The sequence below is a fragment of the Muscardinus avellanarius genome, assembly GCF_963383645.1.
Source record: "Muscardinus avellanarius genome assembly, chromosome: 11".
NCBI classification, from domain to species: Eukaryota; Metazoa; Chordata; class Mammalia; order Rodentia; family Gliridae; genus Muscardinus; species Muscardinus avellanarius.
Window position 1 is genome coordinate 6,135,059 of NC_137797.1, and position 20,594 is coordinate 6,155,652.

The 20,594-nt window shown below is 51.5% G+C and overlaps 1 protein-coding gene across 1 annotated transcript in view; it reads left to right on the forward strand.

The window, feature by feature from the left end:
* EFCAB6 (EF-hand calcium binding domain 6) overlaps positions 1 to 20,594 on the forward strand; it is a gene marked incomplete at its 3' end in the record, with an annotated part of 234,913 nt that overhangs the window by 205,455 nt on the left and 8,864 nt on the right. The window contains exon 26 of the mRNA XM_080704765.1: positions 12,047 to 12,274. Within this exon, the coding sequence (XP_080560891.1) occupies positions 12,047 to 12,274 (228 nt within the window). The remainder of the gene's footprint in view (positions 1 to 12,046; positions 12,275 to 20,594) is intronic.

Below are 20,594 nucleotides of genomic sequence, written 5' to 3' on the forward strand. Positions count from 1 at the left end.
GCAGCCGGGAAGGTCCATCATTTGGTCCCTTCCACGGCCACAGCAGCAAGTTCTGGATCACTAAGACCCAGGAGGAGCTGCACCCAGGATCCTGCCAGGTCCCAGCAAGTCAGCAAAGCGGGAGCCACCCACTGGCTGGCCCGCAGCCTGCCATGCCACCCGGTGTTTGTCTTCTGGCTCCGTTTAGCTGGAAGAATCCTAACATTCAGCTGACATGAGCGAGAACCAGAAAGTTCCCTCTCTTGGCTTGAACTGGACCTAAATTTGACTGTTTCGTGCCAAGAAGTTGAGAGAACGGAGAAGGCCATCTGGCTAGTGACTGGAATGGGTCAGTTAGTGTCAGATTGTTGTCACCCATGGTCAGATGTCGTCGTCAAAGGCACCGGACGTGCTGTTCTGAGCATCCTCCATACATTAACTCCGCCGATCCTTGTAATATCCTCATAATATGAACCGACTATCAGCTCAGTTTTGCGGAGGAGGAAACTGACGTTAGGTTCAGAGTGGTACGGGTTTCCTTATTGGACACACAGCTAGAAATGCTAGAGCTGGGATTAGAATTCTGACCAGTTCAGAACCCATATCCTCAGCTTCCTTCCTATAAAGTAAGAGCTCTTGCCCAGCATGGAGGCGCACGCTTGTAATCCCAGCACTTGGGAGGCTGAGACGGGAGGATTGCACAGGTTTGAAGCCAGCTTCAGCTACTGAGTGAGGCTCTCAGCAACTTAGTGAGACCTTGTTTCCAAATAAAATAGGTCTGGGAGTATAGCCCAGAGGTAGAAAAGCCCGTGGGTTCCACCCCCAGTACCACCAAAAAAATAAAATAAATAAGCTCTTTAGCCAGGGTCAATGGCACATGCCTGTAATTCCAGTATTTGGGAGGCTGAGGCAGGATGACAGGTTGGAGGCCAGCCTCAGCAAGTTAGTAAGACCCTCGGAACATGAAGCGAAAAAATAAAAATCAAAGGGCTGGAGGTAGAGTGCACCCGGGTTCACTCCTCAGTACCACATAATGTAAAAAGAGCTGTTTTGGTGCTGACCTCCTGGGATTGTTGCTCAGACTGGACAAGTCGAAGCGGAGCTGTGTGTGGTCCCCGGCGCGGCCGCAGCCCAGCCCTCTCGGTATCCTCTTCCTGTCCCAGCCTGCCCTGCGAGTGCCGCTCCATCCATGGTGATGATGTGCTCAGGTGGCATGGGAGTTACTTGGGTGGAGGAATTTCTTCTAACAGCTTCAAAATGACTTCACTCATGAGTTTACTGACTCATTGCGGGGTCGAGGGGCGGCTACAGTGTCTCCCTTTTATCTCTCTACGTTTTATGGTAATTTCACGCAACCAAAGGATTTGTGAACCAGGTGTTTGCAAAGGCCCCAGCCCAGATCCTTTGCGAAGGCCAAACTGGATGGCAGAGGTGAGCTAGAGGGAGGGAGAGGAGGAAGAAGAAGAGGGGGAAGAGGAGGAGAGGAGAGGAGGAGGAGGAGGTAGAGGGGCTGCCTCTGCAGGGGAGGCAGGCAGGGGCCGCTCTCTGAGGAGCCTTCGTATGTGGAAGGATGAGCTGGAGGAGCCGCCCTGGTGGCTACAGCAGATGAGCCGCCTGGGCAGAGCCCGCTTTGGGCATGGCCGGGGTCCTGGTGGAGGCCGCTACAGGGTGGGCAGGGTGCTGCAGCCTGCTCTCCGCGCTCACTGGCAGGCATCTCAGCGCCTTAGCCTCTCCAGGCAGAGGTTTGGATCTCTGTCGCCACTGGCTGTTCGGGGTGGTGCCTGGCACGCAGAGAGCTGCCGTCAGTGTTTCTGAGTGGCTGGATTCCTGTTCTAAGTGACACTTGCGCCCTCGCGTGTGGCAGCCAGCAGACATGGAGACAGAAGCCCAAGAGCGGGACGGCCTCAGGCTCCATCACCTGGTGGGGCCATCCTGGGGACCACAGGCGTGTCCCAGCTATCAGAGCCAGCCCCGCTGACTGTGTTCAACATGGGAGCTACGGCTGCCTCGGGGTGATGAGATTCAGGTGCCCTCTGTGTCGTCATTTTGAAGGTGTTAGAGAAAAATCCGTGTGGCCTATGCCACGTGGCCCTCGACAATGGCTCGGTGAGGCTGGTCACCAGCCCTGCCGGGCAGATTCTCAGTAAGCCTTCACTGAGTTGACTTGACTTGGGGCCTTTCCAAAGAACTTCTGGGATCTCCAGATTTGCCTGGTTTATTGTACAGGAGGAGGCCTGGGTGATGGGAGGTCCAGAAGTGCTCCCATGCCCAGAAACCCGGAGCGGTGTGCTGGTTATTTCTGCCCACCCAGGGCTCGGCCCCTCAGTGGACCAGTTTCCCCCGCGGGGTGCGCACAGCCCAGGCGGTGGCATCTGCTCCTGTTTACGGAAGCCCAGGCTTACAGCAGTCTGATTCCACGGGGAGTTGCTGCTGGGTCCTCATCTGGAATTTTACATGTTTTATCTCTCTCCCTCTCTCCTTTTTTTTTTTTTTTTTTTTTTTTTTGACGGGGAGTTTTGCTGCTGTTGTTATTTTTAGCATTCAATTTATTCACTGTAAATACAAATGGAGATACAGTACAATTAATTTCTTTGCTAATCAAAATATTTGATCAAATGAAGCAATTTTTCAATTCTTAAAAGTAATTATACTGTTCTTTAAGAGGAAGTGGAGGACTTCTTTACTGACTATTTCTAATTAGGAGTTTTTGCTACCTGCTGAGTTCTTATTCTATATGAAGTTTTAGGTTTTTTTTTTTTTTTCTCTTACAGGGAGTTGTGGAAAAACAACTATATAATTTGTCCCTAAGCACTCAGAACTATTTACTATTTGAAGCATGCAGTCGGATGAGCTAGTGCTCACCTTCATATGATTGGTTAGTATATAGATAATATCTTCTCTGACAGCTGCAGTGGACCTTACCACATCACTGTGCCTTGACCTGCTGCTCTTGGGCAGGTGCCTTCCATCTCGGAAATCAGCAGGGAACCTTAAAGGGCCTTTTAACAGGCCCATGATGGGGAACCTGGATGGTCCAAAGCTACCTGCACTAAGCCGCCTACTTCTCTCTATATCCTAAACTCATCCCCTCTTATTGCTTAGCCATGAGAAATTCAGAACTGCATCAGTCAGCTACTGCTGTGTAACAAAGAACTGAAAGCACAAGGGGCCCAAGGCAATAGCATTTGCTCAGCCTTCGTATGTGCAGGGTGGCTGAGCTGGGCCAGGGCATCTCCACTGCACGTCTCCCTCGGCCTCTCCCTGGACCAGGGCCTCCCCTTCTGGAGGCAGTGGTGTTGCGCGACACAGGTTTGCTCGGTCATGCAGCTGCTCCTTAATTCTTTGGTCACCAAGTTAAGGTTTGTCCAGCTTTACAGTGGCACAGAAGCAATCTCCATGCAGTAGAAACTGTATTGATGGGTCTCTGTAGGCTAACGATACGTGGGCTGGTCCTCTTGCTGTGCTGGGTCAGGACGGTGATCCACAGGTCCCAGTCAGCCCGCCATCGGGAGAAGAAACCACCAAGGCTCTCCTGCGTGCTGTGTTGCTAAGGGAGGCCGCTCACGAGGCTGAGTGTGTCGGGGCATTTTCAGCTGAGAATATTTTCAGTGTACAGTGAGTTTATCCCGTCAAAACCCCACTGTCAGCCGAGGAGTAGCTGTACTCACTAATGTTTCATTGGCCAACGCAAGGCCCGCGGCTAACTCCAAAGCCAAGGGGTGGGGCCCACTCTTGCCATCTTTAGCGGGTGGGACTGCAAAGTCAGCTGGCAAAGGGCATGGACAGGGGAGAGAGACAAACGGCCAGCCCAGCTCTACCCCCAGCTCTGCAGGGTTATCCGCGGCTCGGCTCGGCCCTTCCATGGCGCTCTCCCCTCCCCGTGTCTAGAGAAGTTGTTTCAGAATGGTTTTGTGGCAGACCGGTTGCATACATCACAGAGAGCAAGTCTGGACTTAGCTTCTTGACAGGGTACTAGAAGAATCTTCCAGAACCAGCCATTAGGAGAACTTTTAAACAAGAGCACCGCGGGACCGTGAGTGGCAGCCGGCGTCCCGGATTCCGGCGGCTGCTGCTTTTCAAGCTGCTGGTTCTTTTGTGATGCTGGGCATTGAACCCAGGGGCATTCTACCTCCAAGCTACGCTCTTTTATTTTTTATTTCGAAGCAGCGTGTCACTAAGTTGCTGAGGGTCTGGCTAAATTGTTCAGGCTGGCCTCAAAACTGCAAACCCTGCATCTCCGCCTCTCTAGTATTGCAGGCATGTGCCACCGTGCCAGCCTGTCCGTCTGGTGCTTGCGCTTGGCCGAGCTCTGACCTCGGGGCTGACTCCTGCCCGTGACTGGGGTTGTGTGCGTTAGCTCCCCAGTGTGAGTCCTGGCAGCAAACCCCCAGTTAATCCATCTGCATCAGAGAGTCTGGGAACATGATGTCTCCTGACGGACGCAGGCCCCCAACAGTGCCTCTAATCCCTGGACCGACTCCTGTGGGCAGTGCTCCTGTGCCGCCCCATTCCACAGATGGGGCCCCGAGTCAGCTTGAGTGAGCTTGGCGGTGAGACGGCAGGCCGGGCCCCGGCGGGACCCTGTCCTGGGGACGCCCACAGGTGCCCGGGCTAGCGCGGTGTGGCCGGTTCTCGGGCCCGGATTGTGCGTTGGATGCCCCCCAGCCTCCTGGCGGGTGGCTTGGCCTGCAGGGGTCAAGGACACCAGGAAGCCTTTGCCCTCTGCTCATTCGTGATGCAAATGGTGTCAGCCTGGACCCAGCCCAACTCAGCAGAAACGGCAGCAAGGAAAGCAGCTGCCCGCCAAGCCCTTTGCAGGCCGCAGGTGAGACCCCAGCCCCTCCGAGCAGGCTCCTGTCCTTCCCACTCTGCCTCAGAGAGGAAGGCTGGCCAGGGCACGTCCTGCCAGCTGCACAAGAGAGGGGCAGGGTGCACCTGGGCTAACAGCACGCTGTGCCCGCCCTTCAGGACCTCGGGCGTGGCTGCAAGAGGCCTCGAGTCCCAGCCCACGGCCGCCTGAAGCACCGGTCCGGTCCATCCCATCCTCTGTGCGCCCGCGGCGGCCCACCGGGCGGCATCCCTCTCACCCCGCTGCGGGCTTGCGCTGTCCGGAAGCGTCTGGGGTGGCTCTTCCGTGATGACAGCAGTGAGGACCCCAGACCCACGAGGTGGAGCTCTGTGACTTGCTGGTCACTAGATGAGATGCGTGGGGACATTCAGAGCTGAGCCCCGCGCAGGAGAGCGGGCGTCGCTGGCAGGCCCAGTAACAGGCGGCCGCACCTCACACGGCGGGCGCAGCTTTCACGTATTCTGCCTACGCTGTTGTGTAATCACGAAGGGCACAAACTGTCTTTTTGGTAGCGGTGGCCTGTACTTCTCTGCCACCTCCAGGAGGACAATTGTTTGCTAAGACGCGGTCCCCTGGGAACTCTTGAATCAGTGACAGAAAGTCCATTCAGAACATGCGAATCAGACCGGGCATGGTGGTGCACGCTTGTAATCCCAGCCTCCCAAGTGCTGGGATCACAAGCGTGCACCACCACATCCGGCTTACTTTGAATTTTAAAAGTCACCAGAAGCAGTTGGGTGCTTGTGTCCACCAGATGCGAGGCTGCCAGGGAGAAGCGCGGGTCTGGGGGCCATGGGGTCCTCCTTGTCCCTCCCGGGTTCCCCTCCTATCCCGCCCTGGCGCTTTCCTGTAGAATGCGGTTCACTTAGGAAGGCATCGTTTGCACCTGAGGGCAGTGGGGTCTTTTCTCATTAGGAGGAGCCTTTCTTCTAGTTATAGAAAAGCCTATTCTCCCCATTCAGATACGGCGATCACGTGCGCGGTGCCGGGGACACAGCGCCAGGCCCGGAGCCGTCTGTCCCTCTCCGGCGCCTGCAGTCACCGGGCCAGGCTGGTGGCAGCTGAGCAGCTGGGCTTAGACGCGGTGAGATGGCCCTGGGCTCTCTGGGCGTGAGGGGCCGCCTGCGCACCGGCATCCGGGGACCGGGGCTGGTGGTTTGTCCCTGGTGCCCCGAGGCGATGGCCTGGCGGCCGCTAGGAACAAATTTGCAGCAATCTTTCTTTGTGCCTTTGTTGTAGTTTCCAGGTGACAGATGGTGAACCTGTAGCAGTCACTTCCGTAATAAAGATGCGCACAGCTGGTGGCCACCGCCAGCGCGGCGGCACCGCGTCCCTGCACTTTCCCTGCGTGTGCGCCTCCGTGTCAGTGAGTGACATCCCATAGCGGCCTCGGGGTCCATCTTGCGGTCATCCCACGAGTACATCCCAGGCGAGCAGGAGGGGCTGAGGGGCTCGGGACTCAGCGTCACAGTGCCAGGACTCCTGGGCCATCGGCCCTGGCCCTCAGGAGAAGGTGTAAACACGAGTGTGTGTACGCGTGTGATCACTTAGTAGACGCCCAAATTCTTGAAGCATTCCAAATGGCTGCACTGTGGTCAACCTCATAGAAACGCCATGTTTACTTAACCATCTGCCTACAGGTTAGAGCCCAGATCTGCCTTGTTTTGTGTTTTAGTAAAGTTTGTACATAGTTCTGTACCGATGACAATTCCATGGGCCCTTGTTAATTTCCTCAAAGAGAATCTTGAGAAGTACTAACACAAGGCTAGCCCCTCCGGAGACCCCCATCGGGCCTCACCGCCACTCGCCCAGGAGATGAGGCCGCCTTTCTCCCCGGGTTTACAGGAGAGTCTGTGACTGAGAAGCCCTACCCTAACTCCCGGTGCGGATAGTATCCACCACATAGTGGCGTGCGCCTGCAATCCCAGTGCTTGGGAGGCTGAGACAGGAGGATGGCAGGTTCGAGGCCAGCCTCAGCAACTTAGCAAGACCCCCAGCAACCTAGTGAGACCTTACTTCAAAACAAGAAATAAAATAGGGCTGGGGGTGTAGCTCAGAGGTAGAGCCCCCTCTCCCCGGGTTTAATCCACATACCAAAAAAAAATCCAGTTTATTTGAAAAAGAATAAAATAAAATCTTGACTCTTGTTTTAATTTTCTTTCCTCCTCCTCCTTTTACTCCTGACAAGAGAGGGCTCTCATAGTAGACAGGCCCTGCACCTGGAGGAGAGAGGCCGCCGCCCCATCTTCCTCTCACAGCTCCCACCGCCCTGCGGATCTGTTGTTGACTTGTCGTTCTTTGAACAGCTGTCAAGCCCGCCCTCTGCTCCCGCTTCTGTCCTGGGTCCTGGGGATTCGCCGCAGATGACAGAGCAGAGCCCTCTCCCCCATGGAGCTGGCTTCCTCTCAGCGCCAGAGACACAAAGTCCACATGTCCAGGGGTCACAGAGCTCTCAGTGTGACATCAAGCAAGCAGGGGAAGGGGCGGGGCGTGCAGAAGGGGGCGCGGGAGCCCAAGAACAGCGTGCACAAGGGCCCGAGCCGGAGCGCGCTCCCGTGTCCAGAGCAAGGGCCCAAGGCCCTGGGCAGAGCAAACCGGACAGGACGAGGGTCCCAGAGGTGAGGCCCGGGCACGAGTTGAGCCTCTGAGGCTCAGCCACTACCCGGCGACTGCGACGCCCCCTGAGGTCTTGTGTCTTCAGAAGAGATCACTCTTGGGGGAAGATGGCCGGCCGAGAGAGAGAAGGCAGGGAGACGGGCGCAGGGCCCTGCCCGAGCTGACAAAGCCTGGACCAGGAGGGGAAGGTGGCGACTTCAACCCCTGCTTCCTGCGGGAGGCGGGGCCGCTGGGACTGGGGGGTCAGAGGGGCGTGATAGAACGGAGGTCACGGCTGACTCCAGGCAACGGGAAGGAGCCGCTGGAGACCGCAGGAGGACCATGGTGGGAGGCTGGCGATGCAGAGGAGAAGAGAATCCTCCCTGGTGAGACGAGGGTGCTCTGCCTTGCTGGGAGGGCTAAGGTGGCCTTTAGCATGTAACGGACAGGCCGTCTGACGTAAGGGCTCTGCGCGGAGGGGCCGGTTTCTCACTAATACGCGCTCACGTCTGAACCTCGCGCTGCCACTCTGCCCACATCGTGGAAGGTCTGACCATCTAGTGGGTCAAAACCTCACTGCCAGTCTTTTCTAAATATTTTACGGCAGCTTTCACAAATTCTTTCGATGTCAACATTACTGTGCGTATGTCTGACAAGCCCTTCCCCAAATGTCCATTCATGGTGTTGTTGGGTGTATTATTCTTTTTCTGTGGTACTAGAGATTGAACCCAGGGGCATTCTGCCTCCGAGCTACACCCCCTGCCCTATTTTTTATCCTTTATTTTGAAGCAGGGTCTCACTGAGTTGCAGAGGGCCTCACTAAGCAGCTGAGGCTGGCCGCGAACCGCGATCCTCCTGTCTCGGCCTCCCGAATGCTGGGATGACAAGCGTGCGCCACCACGCCCGGCTTCCATTCAGGTTTTTACTAGAATTTTATTCAGCGTTTTTACAACCTGAGAAAGTTTCTACCTTTTGGAACTGAGATAACATGTCTTCCCCTTTATTCCGATCTCGCTTTACTAACCTTAACAGAACCCCTGTGGATTTCTTCATACGGGACTCGTCCCTCCTGTGGCTGGTGACCCAAGGCACGCAGCTGTTTATGTTGTGGGTGTGATGGTAGGGTTCTTTCCACCGTTCAGCTTGTCTCTAGTGATAGTACTGTAAAAATAAAAAAGGTTGTTATTACCTTTCTGTATTTCCTAGCTGACTCTGACTGCTTTCCTAAATCGTCTTCCTGATATCTCCTAGTCGTCAGCTCGCATCCACCGATAATGACAATACTGTTTCAGCATTCTTTACTGTTCTGTTGTCTTGTATTATTCCTAAGGGAGAGTCTTCTAAAAATGGGACGGCGCGCGTGCCTGTCGCGGTCCTGATGTCAGCGTCCGGGCCTTTCCCCCACTCGCTAGGAGGCTCGCAGGTGGGCGGGTCCCCGGCTCCGGTGTGGGATGCGCCTTCTCTTACGGTTTACCCCGCGCGCATTCCTCCGCGCCCAGCCACTTCCATCAAGAGTGGCTGCCGAGCGCGCGGGTGTCTCTGGCCACCTGTGCTGTGTGGTCCCTGCTAATGTCCAGAACTGGGAGGTTTTCTGATTCTTAAAACATTCTTATACTTGGAGTCGACTCCAGCCGGTCTTGGTGAAGCCAGTCATTTTTAAATAGGTGCTGAACACTCCTTATATTTTGTTTTGCAACTTTTGCACCAATAGCCATAAATTAGATTCCTTTATATTTTACTTATTTTCTGCTTATTGTATTGTGGGGACTGAATCCAGGGGCATTCTGCTTTCAAGCTACACCTCCTAGCCCTAATTTACTTTATATTTGGAAACAGGATTTTACCAAGTTGCTGAGGCTGGCCTCAAACCTGTGATCCTCCCATCTCCGCCTCCCAAGTACTGGGATTCCAGTTGTATGCCACCACACTCAGCTATATTTTTATTTATATTTATCATAGTGTAGTGTTAGCATACTATATGATGATTGTAATCCTATATGTCTCTGTGTTCTAGAATAATTTGACTGATGTAAAAATTATCTCTTTCCTGAAGTTTCAATGCAGCTGCCTTGAGCTTCGCCTAGACTTGACAGCACGTTCACAATGAGAGACAGCAGATCTTTTAACACCTTTCTCCATTTTCTTGTGGTTACCTGTCTCTTCGTGCTCTTCTAATACCGCAGTTAGGTTCAGTAATCTTCATTTTCCTAGAAATCTATTCCATTTCCTAGATTGCATACAGTACTTTGTTGGAATTCTCCCATATCTGTTATTAAAATAATAGGACTTTCATTTGATTTGTGCTTTATGTAACTTTTTTTTTTTTTTTGCAGTACTGGGATGGAACCCAGAGGCATTCTACCTCCAAGCTACACCCCCAGCCCTATTTTTTTATTCTTTATTTTGAAACAGGGTCTCACTGAGTTGCAAAGGGCCTCACTGAGTAGTAGCTGAGGCTGTCCACGAACCAAGATCCTCCTGTCTCAGCCTCCGGAATACTGGAATTACAAGCGTGCACCACCACACCCGGCTTATATAACACTTTCAAAGAACATCCATAGCCGGGTGTGGTGGTGCATGCCTGTAATCCAGGACTTGGGAGTATGAGACAGGACCACCACAGCCTTCAGGCCAGCTTCACCTACTTAGCAAGGCCCTCAGCACCTTAACAGACCTTGTTTCAAAATGAAAAATTCAAAGGGCTATGTGTGTAGCTCAGACACTGAATGCCTGTGTTGAATCCCCTGTGCCCACTCCAAAAAGAGACCAGCCACATACATCACTTAGATGAGCCCTTATTCCTCTTGAAGAGAGGAGGAAACCGAGGCAAAAGTGGGCAAGTGGTTGCTGCGGGGCCACACGGCCAGGCAGAGGAGTGTGGACTCGGACCCAGGACTCCACCTGGGCTCTTCCCAGCAGCGTCCTGTGGGGCCTTGAAGGAATGAGCGGGTGAGGCTGGACCTCGACCAGCTCTAAGCCACAGGCGCTCCTCTGCTCCCTGGGCTCCCACACCCCCTGGTGGGTTAGGGAAGTGTCCAGGTCCTTCTTTGCTCTGGGAAGTACATTTTCAACTTTGAATTCTAAAAAACGTTTAAGATGCAGCAGTAATATCACTTTTATTTTCTAAAATGAGAGAAGAAAAGCATTCATTTAGTTCTCAAATGGCTCCAAATGGACATGTTGAAAAGCGTCTGCTAACCCATGGGTGGCCGAGGATGTGGCGGGCTTTGGTCTGAGCGGAAGCCTGTGTGCTCGTGTTCCAGAGGATATTCCCAGCAGCACCTGTGTTCGATGCAATTTCATAAAGTAGGAGATGCTTTATGCATTATGCAGACTTCTCTGTCCTAAAGGATAGCAGCACGTAATCCACACGTCGCTGCGGTTTGCTTGAAATAAAACACGACCAAGCTTTAGTGCTGGGGGGGATTCGATGTGGTCGTCTGCAAATGTTCCCAGCAGCACGGTGTCAATAAGAAACTGATGTCAAAGACGACAGCCACCGTGGGGGATGCCCAGGGCACCTTAGGGTACACCCAGGTCCACAGACAGCTTTTGTGCATCAGTCCCCATTCTCAGGGAGCCAGGACCCCTCCCATCCCAGAGCCCCTCGGCTCCTGAGCCTGGCTTCTGCAGACACATGTCTGGGATGCTTCCCAGGCCTCTTACAAGAGGCTGAGGACCCAGATGTCCCCACCTGCTTTGACCCTTGGGCCTGTCTCCCAGGCCCGATGTCATCTTTGACTCCAGCCATCCCGTGCCCCCTCCTGGCTGGTCCTTGGGCAAGCAGAGAGCCCCTGGACTCAGTCAGGGTCCCTGTGCTAATGCTCACTGAGTTGCTTCCCTTTCCTCCCTGTGCCCCCGGTGACCAGCAGCAGGTGTGGGAGATGGCAGCTGTCCACCTCGGAGCCCACCCCAGCTCCCTGGCCATGGCCCTGTTGCCATCTGAGCCTAAACGCATGTTTCTGCTGCCCTCTTCCCTGGAGCCCAACCTCTCCTCGCTTGGGGAGGTTCCGGAGCCCTGGCCAAGGCGCAGGTCTCCTCTGGGCCCCCAGCACCGTGGACAGCGCCTCCCGGGCGCTGGGCGGAGCCTTCTCCTGCAGAGCCCTCCACACCCAGCAGAGTCAAATCCCTATAGGTCTGGACGGCCTCAGGCTTCAGGGAACACTGAGCCAGCAGTCGGGGCTCCCTCACAAGTCACAGCACGCATCCAAGATGCTTCCCAAGGGCTCGGGCGTGGCTCAGAGGTAGAGCCTTGACCAGTATGCACCAGGCCCTGGGTTCCAGTCCCAGGACTGCCAAAATATAGAGATAGGAAACTTCTAAAAGTGCCTTTCGAAGTGTTAAGCGCAAATCAACTAAACTCATGTCCTGATCCAAAAGACAGACGGGACGAGGTAGTGGGTGAGAGGCGGCGTACCCTGCACTGGGACCTGGCTCAGGGGCCAGCCGGCCTCGTGCACCACCCGCCACAGGTGAGTCCAGGTCTCTGCACCCCTGGGTCTCACTGGCAGCTGGACCCTGCCTCAGCTCTGTATCCACCGTCTCTTCCCCACTAAGCTGCCGCATCCCCGGGGACTTGCCCTGGGTGACTCAGCGGGTCAATCTCCCTTCTGTTTCCTGCAGACTGCTGACGAGTGGGCGGAGCAGATGCCCAAGATGTCACTCCCTTCATCTCCCAAAGAGACGGCCAACAGGGACATCCTGGCCCGCCTCCACAAAGCAGTGAGATCCCACTACCACGCCATCGCCCAGGAGTTCGAGAACTTCGACACCATGAAGACCAACACGGCCTCCCGGGACGAGTTCAGGGCCATCTGCACCCGGCACGTGCAGATCCTGACGGACGAACAGGTAAGACCCTGACTCCCAGGCCTCGGCGCTGCTTGAGAAGTGCTTGGGGTTTATTTGTTTTGTGTTGTTTTGCTTTTAAATCTGAATGCCCACGGGAGCCTTCTGTTTATGTGACAGCCATGAATCACACCCCTTCAGTCAGGGTGCAGATAATGTCCCTTTTACTTTGAAAATCAAACTAAACTCAACCCCAGCTCCTCCTCCCCGTCCCCTCCCCTGGTCCTCTGACGCTCCTTGACGTAGACAATGGCCAGTTCTCCCCGTTCCCTGCTGGGGCCGGGCCCTGGCCTTGCTGGGGCTGCTTCCTCCGCCCTCTCCCTCCACTCCCCAGGGCTGCTGCTCTGAGCTTGCAGGAGATGCCCACCCCAGCCAGCCTCTTCACCGTGCCCAGGGTGGACTCAGGCCACAATGTCCAGGGACCTCCTCCCTGTCCTTCCCGTCCTCCCTGCCATGTTTCTCCTCTGAGCCCTGACCTGGGCTCCTCTTCAGAGGGAGGCTCCCTGGCCCTGTGTGGCCTTCCAGGGCACAAGGACTTCCCAGGCAGATGGCTCCCTGAGGGACAGCCTGGCCCAGCCACTGCATAAGGGGGTGCCTTGACCCCCTGGGTTACGTTTGGTGGTGATTAGCAGGGTGAGTTCTGCTGAGCACTGATAGTTCCCAGGTACGGGCTGGCACGCAGGAAGGCCCCAAAGCCTGCCAGGTCACTTTGCCAACCATCTTCTGCTGAAGACTCAGTGTCTGACACAGTACTCTGGCTCAGTCCCTCTTGCCCTTATCCTCTGGGGATGCCGGCCCCAAACATGTTAAATCATAATTGCTACAGATTTCGTGACTTAGTGTGTCTACGCTGTAAAACTTATCTCACACTAAGAAAAAAAATCCAGCAAGGAGGATTCCGAGGAGCTAGCTTCTCCACTCAACAGAACTCTGTGCAAGGGAAAGGGTCTGTCTTTTAAAACCTTTTGTTGCAGCCAGGCGTGGTGGGCACGCTTGTAATCCCCGCGCTTGGGAGGCGGAGACAGGAGGATCGCGCAGGTTCGAAGCCAGCCGTGCTGGCTTAAGAGCCCCTGTTTCCAAATTTAAAAAAAATAAAATAGGTCTGGGAGTATAGCCCAGAAGTAGAAGGGCTTCCAGGAACCCCAGTACCACCAATAAATAAATAAATAAATAAATAAATAAATAAATAAATAAAATAAAATGCCTTTTGTTGCAATTAACCTTTGCAGAGGAGAGCAGCTTCCAGAGCAGAGTTGGAAACTTATTGGCCTTTGTTGTTCTGCGTTAGGTATCCTGAGACGCTGTGGGAACTTTCTGCCTGGCTGCTGCCTACGACCCCACTGGGAGAGGCTGCCTTCAGGGCACTTTTTTTTTTTTTAGGTGGTACTGGGGTTCCTGGAAACCCTTCTACCTCCAGGCTACACTCCCAGACCTATATTTATACTTTTTTTATTTGGAAACAGGGTTTCTTAAGCCAGCGCGGCTGGCTTTGAACCTGTGCGATCTCCATCTCAGCCTCCCAAACCCGGGGATTACAAGCGTGCGCCACCATGCCTGGCCTACAGGGCACTTTCAATGAGACCTGGTGGTGTTTAAGGACGTTCATGTGCAGCCATATCAGGAAAGAGCTGTTCGACATGCCTGAGCCTTTTATATGTGATGTTTTTAAGGCAAATACCCCTGGGCACTAAGAAAAATACACACGGAGCACAATACAGGCCTCCAGGCAGGCCAACTTGAGTGCCGACCTGCTTCTGCCCTGAGGAGCCGCCTGTCCCTGGACGCTCCCTCCTGCGCTCTGAGCGCGCATCCTGTGCTCTGAAGAGATGCAGCCGCTCTGGCTCTCCAGATGCCGGCCCTCCCACCGAGCTGGAGCTCAGCCTCCCTGCCTCTGCTGGCCCCTGCCCGCTCTGCCCCTCCAAGTCAGCTTTTCCTTCCAGACTGGGCAGAGGGAAGCCTCTGACCACACCTCTTCCCGGAGGAGCTGGCCACATCCCACCTGCCCTTCCTGGCCCTCAGCCCAACTAGCGTCCCTCTGAACCCCAGCCTTGAGCTCTGCCTCACCTGGCCGAGCCCGGGTCACTGCCTCCTGAGTCCTTCGTGCTCTTAGCTGTCTGAGGGTACAGCGAGCCCCAAAGGCAGCATGCATCCCTGGCCAGGGCCACGTGCAGGAGCGGTGATGCTGGGCTGGCACCAGGAGGGTATACTTGGATGCCAGGGGACATGCCCGAGGAGTCACAGCCACTGCCTGCCCTGAAGAGCGCGCAGCAGCTGAGAGGGCAGGGCGGGCCATCCACAGACAGGACGCAGAGGGGACGTCCTGCATGCGGGGGCTGCTGCTCCAGCGCACAGATAGGGCCTCTCAGGACCTGGCCTCTCTCAGGGTCTTCGACAGTGAACTCAGTGACACCTATGAGATGTGGGTACAGTGAATGCCCCAGAGGGAAAAGGAAGGGAGGGAGGGGCGGGAGGAGGGAGGGGGGCTGCGCCTGTGACGGGGCGGGCGGCGCAGGCTCTGGCAGCCAGGCAGGGGGCAGGAGTGACCGGCTGGGCCGTCAAGCCAGAAGTCATACTGTCCTGCCGCATGGGGGGGGGGCTTCCAAGCAGACACCTCGTGGGGGGTGGGCAAGTTCCAGGGCCCTAGGACTGACTTGGCTTTCAGCAGCATCTTGGGCCACCACATGGATTCAGATGCAGAGGGAGAGGGGTGGGATGGGGAGTGGACACGGGGTGACCACCGCCTAGGAGAAGTGGCAGGTCGCCTGTTCCAGGGTTGTCGCCCAGAGGAAGCGCTGACAGCTGTGGCTGTGAGGGACGGGGCAGAGAGGATGCGGGAACTGGCGGGAGAGTGGACGGCGCTGTGGGGGCAGCAGCAGATGGCCGGGGGGAGGCGGGTCCATAGTGCACGGGAGGTGGACGCACCGGGGTGGAGGACGGGGAGAGGCAGAGCTGACGTGCAGAGGCGGAGGGGGCCCGGCTCTGGGCCGCCTCCCGTGGACAAGTCAGGATGGCCCAGAAGGTCGTGAGGCCGTGAGTGAGCCCTGCTGAGAAACTCCTGCCTCCCGGGTCATGAGGATGCTCACACTCTCTTCCATAGGTTTTGAGTTTTCACTAGGTTTTTGACAGACATGAAATGCTTTTCTTCATCTGTAAGAGGGAGGAACACAGTTTTCCTTGCAGATGGCCAGATTGCCCGGATGCATCTTTTGAGTCAATGCCGTTTTCTCTCCAGCCAGAAACACTAACTTTGCCATTTATGTCGTTTCTCTGTGAATCTGTTTCTGGACTCTATTCTGTTGCACTGGTCTTTTTTTTTTTTTTTTTTCTGTCCTTGAATTAAACACACCTGTAATCCCAGTTCTTGGGAGGCTGAGGCAGGAGGATCACAGGATCGAGACCAGCCTCAGCAACACAGAAAAACTGTCAGTAACTTTGCGATACCCTGTCTCAAAACAAAAATAAAGAGTGCTGGAAGTGTAGCTGGGAGATTGAATGCCCTGAGTTTAATCCCCAGTACAAAAGAGAAAAAAGAAATTACATATACCAGGTAACAAATCATTGCAGCCACATCGCCTTAGCTTTGTCAGCCCTGCCAGAGGGCCTGCGGTCATCTTCGCCGTTTGCTTTCCATGGACATGTCAGAATCATCTGGTCGGTTTCCACAAAGAGCCCTCTGAGGTTTTTATTATTGCAATTCCATTAAATCGTGTCTCTTTGGTGAGAAATCATGCCTTTCTGATGTTGAGCTTCGCCAAGTCTAAACAACATGTCGCTTTATATCGGCTTCCCCACTGTCTTTAAAGTAGTCCTATAATTTTCTGCCTTGTGGTCTTTTACATCCTTAAGTATTTTATATTTTTCTTAAAATGAAAATTTCTAATGGCGTTTTATTGTGTTCAACTTTCTGCTTGTTACAATCGTAGCTACTTTGCTAAAGTCTCTTACTAATTCTAATACTTTTGTCAAGAGATTCTCTTGAGCATAGATAATACAGTCAACTCGTATCTGTAAGTAATGATGCCCGGGGTTTCTTTTCCAACCTGCATACATTTATTTCTTTTCTTTGCTTTATAACAATGCCTAGTACCTTCTATTCAATGTTAAATAGAAGCTGTGATAATGGACTTCTTTGTTTTATCCTTGATTTTAACAGAAATGCTTCTGTTTCAAGAGTAAATGTTTTCTCTAGCAATACCTTTATATATCAAGTATAAGAGCCTTATCGACTGACTATACGAAGTTCCTTCTTATTCTTAGTTGCTAAGAGCTACTAGCCATGAATGGATATTCATTTTACCAAATGCTTTTTTCTGTATGTATTGAGATGGTAGCTCTCTCTTATTCAATTTCCTAATACAATGATTTACACCGGGCTTCCTAATGTTAACACAAACTTAACCTTTCCTGGTTTAAGCCCACTTGGGCCGTGATGGGTTACAAGTGTCTTCACGAGGCTGGACTCACTTGCAGGATCGGGGTGTGCGACGCGCACCCACGGCTGTGACATTGACCTGTGCCTTGATTTCCCCGCGATGCCCGTGTCTGGCTGTGGAGCCGGCTTTGCCTCTGGAGTCTGTGGCGCTCCCCTTTCTTCCGCGTGGGCAGGCTGGCCCCACCAGCGTCCTGACAGCTGCCTGGCCCGGCGTCTTCTCCCGGGGAAGTCCACGCTGCTGATTTCGCTTCTCTCATGGTCGGAGGGCTACCCATACATCCTTCTTTCTCAAAGTTTTGGTAGTTTATATTTTTCTATGGGAATCCACTATTCTCTCAGTTTTAAATTTTGCTGTCATAAAATCATTTGTGATTATCATCTACATTTTTTTCTGCCATATCTGCCGTTGTCCCCCTTTCTCCTTCCTGACATTATGTTTCTCCCGGCTCTATCTTGCCAAAAATTGCCTGTTTTATTAGTTTTTTTCAAAGAACCAAGTTTTAGATGAAAAGATCCTATTATATGCCCATTTTCTGGTTTATTGTTTTCCACTCTTTATCTTGTCCCTTCTGCTTTTAGCCCAAGTTTGGCACGGCTTTTTTTCTTTTTATTTCAACTGTTCTTCTTTAATGAGCATTGAAAACTATGTACTTCTTGCTAATTACCACTTTAGCTGCATCCAAATTTTGACATGTAATTTTAAAATTATAATTCAATTCTCATTTATACTTCCATTTTGATTCCTCCTTTGATCCATAAGACATTTAGAAATATACTTTTTTTTCCAAATGAATGCATTTTTATATGATTTTAACTAGTGAACATAATTGAAACATATCCATTCTCGGAATGTACGAGACCTGTTGTGTGGTCATTTTCCATGAATGCTTCCAATGTGGTTAGATGTTATGTGCAGCCTCAGTTGTGGAGTGGGGCGCTCCACATCTGTTGATGAAAACCAGCTGTTATTTCTAGCCTCAAACACTCTCTACCCTTTCAGTCCACGTGGTTCATCAATCATTAACAGATAGGTTGAAACTTCCAACAACTGTAATGGTAGATTTATCAATTTCTTGCAGAGTTTTAAAAAAATAATCACATATAGACTTAGAACTTTTTTTTTTTTTTGGTGGTACTGGGCTTCCTGGAAGCCCTTCTACCTCCGGGCTACACTCCCAGACCTATTTTATACTTTTTTAAAATTTGGAAACAGGGTCTCTTAAGCCAGCGTGGCTGATTTCAAACCTGCGCGATCCTCCTGTCTCCGCCTCCCAAGCGCAAAGATTACAAGTGTGCGCCACCACACCCGGCTAGACTTAGAACTATTTTATCCCCTAGTGAATTTAACCTTTTAGCACTATGTCATTGACTTCTTTAAACCTGGAAAATGGTTTTTAGCTTAAATTCTATTTTACCTGGTATTATATAATTACTCCCATTTTCTTTTACTTAATGATTGTTTGGTCTCTCTATTTCTAACTTTGTACAAATCCTTGACCCTTATGTCACTTGTGTTTTGTATATGTGTAGATATATTAACCTGCATATAAGTGGGGTTTTTTTTTAAAGTCTAACCTTATAATCTGTGCCTTTTATTTATATGGACATTTGGTCCGTTTATATTTATTGTGATTATTGATGTATATATTTACTTCTGTCACCTAATATTATTTTTTGTTTAATACTTATTCATTTTATACTGTTTTAATATCTCTTTTCTTCTTTTAAATTTATCTTTAAATTTTTATTTCTTTACTTAGCAATTTAGCAAGACCTTGTTTCAAAATAAAAAATAAAATAGGGCTGAAGGTGTGGCTTGGAGGTAGAATGCCCCTGGATTCAATTCCCAGCACCACACACACATACGCACACCAGCACACACACATACACACACACACACACACACACACACACACACACACACACTTCCTTTTAAACCTTCTGTTCGTTGGGAAATTATGTATCTTATTTCTGTTTTTTTAAACCAATCACTGGCTATTGCCCTTGAAATTTTACCATATGCTAAAAAACAAAATCCATAGTTTAAAGCTTTCCATTGTTTTCTGGAAGCATACAGAGTACTGAGTTGTTGGAACTGTTTCCTTGGACCGTGTGTAATTGTAATATTTATGATCTTGTTATTTTTCTCCATAAATTAAGCCTTAGATTATTTTTGCTTTATACAGTTGATATATATTTAGCATTGCCATCTTTACTCCTTACCTCTTAGAACTTTCTTCTGGACTTGTTTTATTTCTTCATGAAGTACATCATTTAGTAATGATTGGTTGAAGGTAAACTCTGTTTTTATCTAAAAATGGCTTTATTTTGCCATATTTTAAAGGTTATTATTCTGGCTAGAGAGTTGTAAATTGACATCAATTTCTTCTTGACACCCTAAAAAATAGCACTCCCACCATATCCTAGCCTCTTCTGATACTGACCTAAGGTCTTAGCTGGCTGTTTAGCAAGACACAGCCGTGGAATCAGAACCCTGGGGAGGGAGGGCCCAGTGAGCCCGGGGGGGCCGATCCTGATGGGCTGAGTGTAGAACCACTGTAGTTACCTGTCTTCAAGTTAATCTATCAACTGTGTCTAATCTGTTCTTTAACCTATACATTGTTTTAAATTGTTTATTGTTTGTCTTTCAAGAAATTCTATTGTCTATCATTTCAAATCTCTCTTTTCCTTTTTTTTTTTTTTTTTTTTTGGCGGTACTGGGGATTAAACCCCAGGGGCTTTCTGCCTCCAGGCTATGCTCCCAGCCTTATTTTCTTTTTTATTTTGAAACAAGGTCTCACCAAGTTGCTGAGCCTGACTTCAAACTTGCAGTCCTCCTGTCTCAGCTTCCCAAGTCCTGGGATTACAAGCTTGTCTTTTCAAATTTGATAAAAACCTTCTCAGTCATTTGGATGCCAGTGTTCACTACTTAATTTTACACATAATCATACTATATTTCCTAATTAGTAAATCTAGTATCTGAAGCCAAGCATGCTTTTGCCAACGTGTGTTCCTGGTGACTTGCTTCTTACTGACTTCTTGATGACTTTTATTTTGTCAAGAGCTCATATTCAGTTAAATTTAACGTGGAATCCTGACATTAACCTCTCAGGAACACAGAGATATAACATCAAACCAGAAATGCTCACTGATGGTTTGCTGTGGGAAAACCCCAGTGGAGACCCGGCAGCAAACTCAGTTGCTGGGAAAGTCTAGGTGTCAGGAGACCTCGCGTGGGCTGGGAGGGGGAAGCGATGGAGCCTGAGCCTCTGGGCCTTATCTCTGTCTCTTTGGGGCTGCTTCTCCCTTGGCCCCGGCTGAAGGCTGGGACTCCATCAGGCTCTTGAGCTTGCAAAGACCCAATTAAAAAGAAAGTTAGCCTTCTTGGCTCCCTGCAAGCCCTCAAGTCATCAAAAGTGGTTCATTTAGGACGCCTTGGGTCACCTCATTCTCTCTGTGCTATGCTGCGACATCAGACCAGCAACCACAGAGAGCCGTAATCTTCTCTGCGGTTCTCCAAACGTCCCCCTTCTCATCTTGTGAAAACACATTTTGTTGTTGCCTGGAGGGTGAAATAAATTGCGGATGCCAACTCGGTGGCTGGGGCCCGAGTCACCTAGGGAGCCAGCCCGAGAGTCAGGTGTGCCGGGAGGAGGAGAAATGAGTCAGACCATGAAGGTGGGCCGGGGGTTTGATTTGCATTCTCTCCTAGAATGTTTTCATACACCGCAGCCCAGTCACTGTGACTAATCGCAAGATTTAATGGCCTTAAACTGCTCGCTAAGGGCCCAATTCAATTAAAAAATGTCCTGCGGAAGCCATGAATAATCCTCTTGTCTTGGCTTTTCCACTCTTCCATAGGATTCCACCGAGTTGAAGCCAAATGGAATC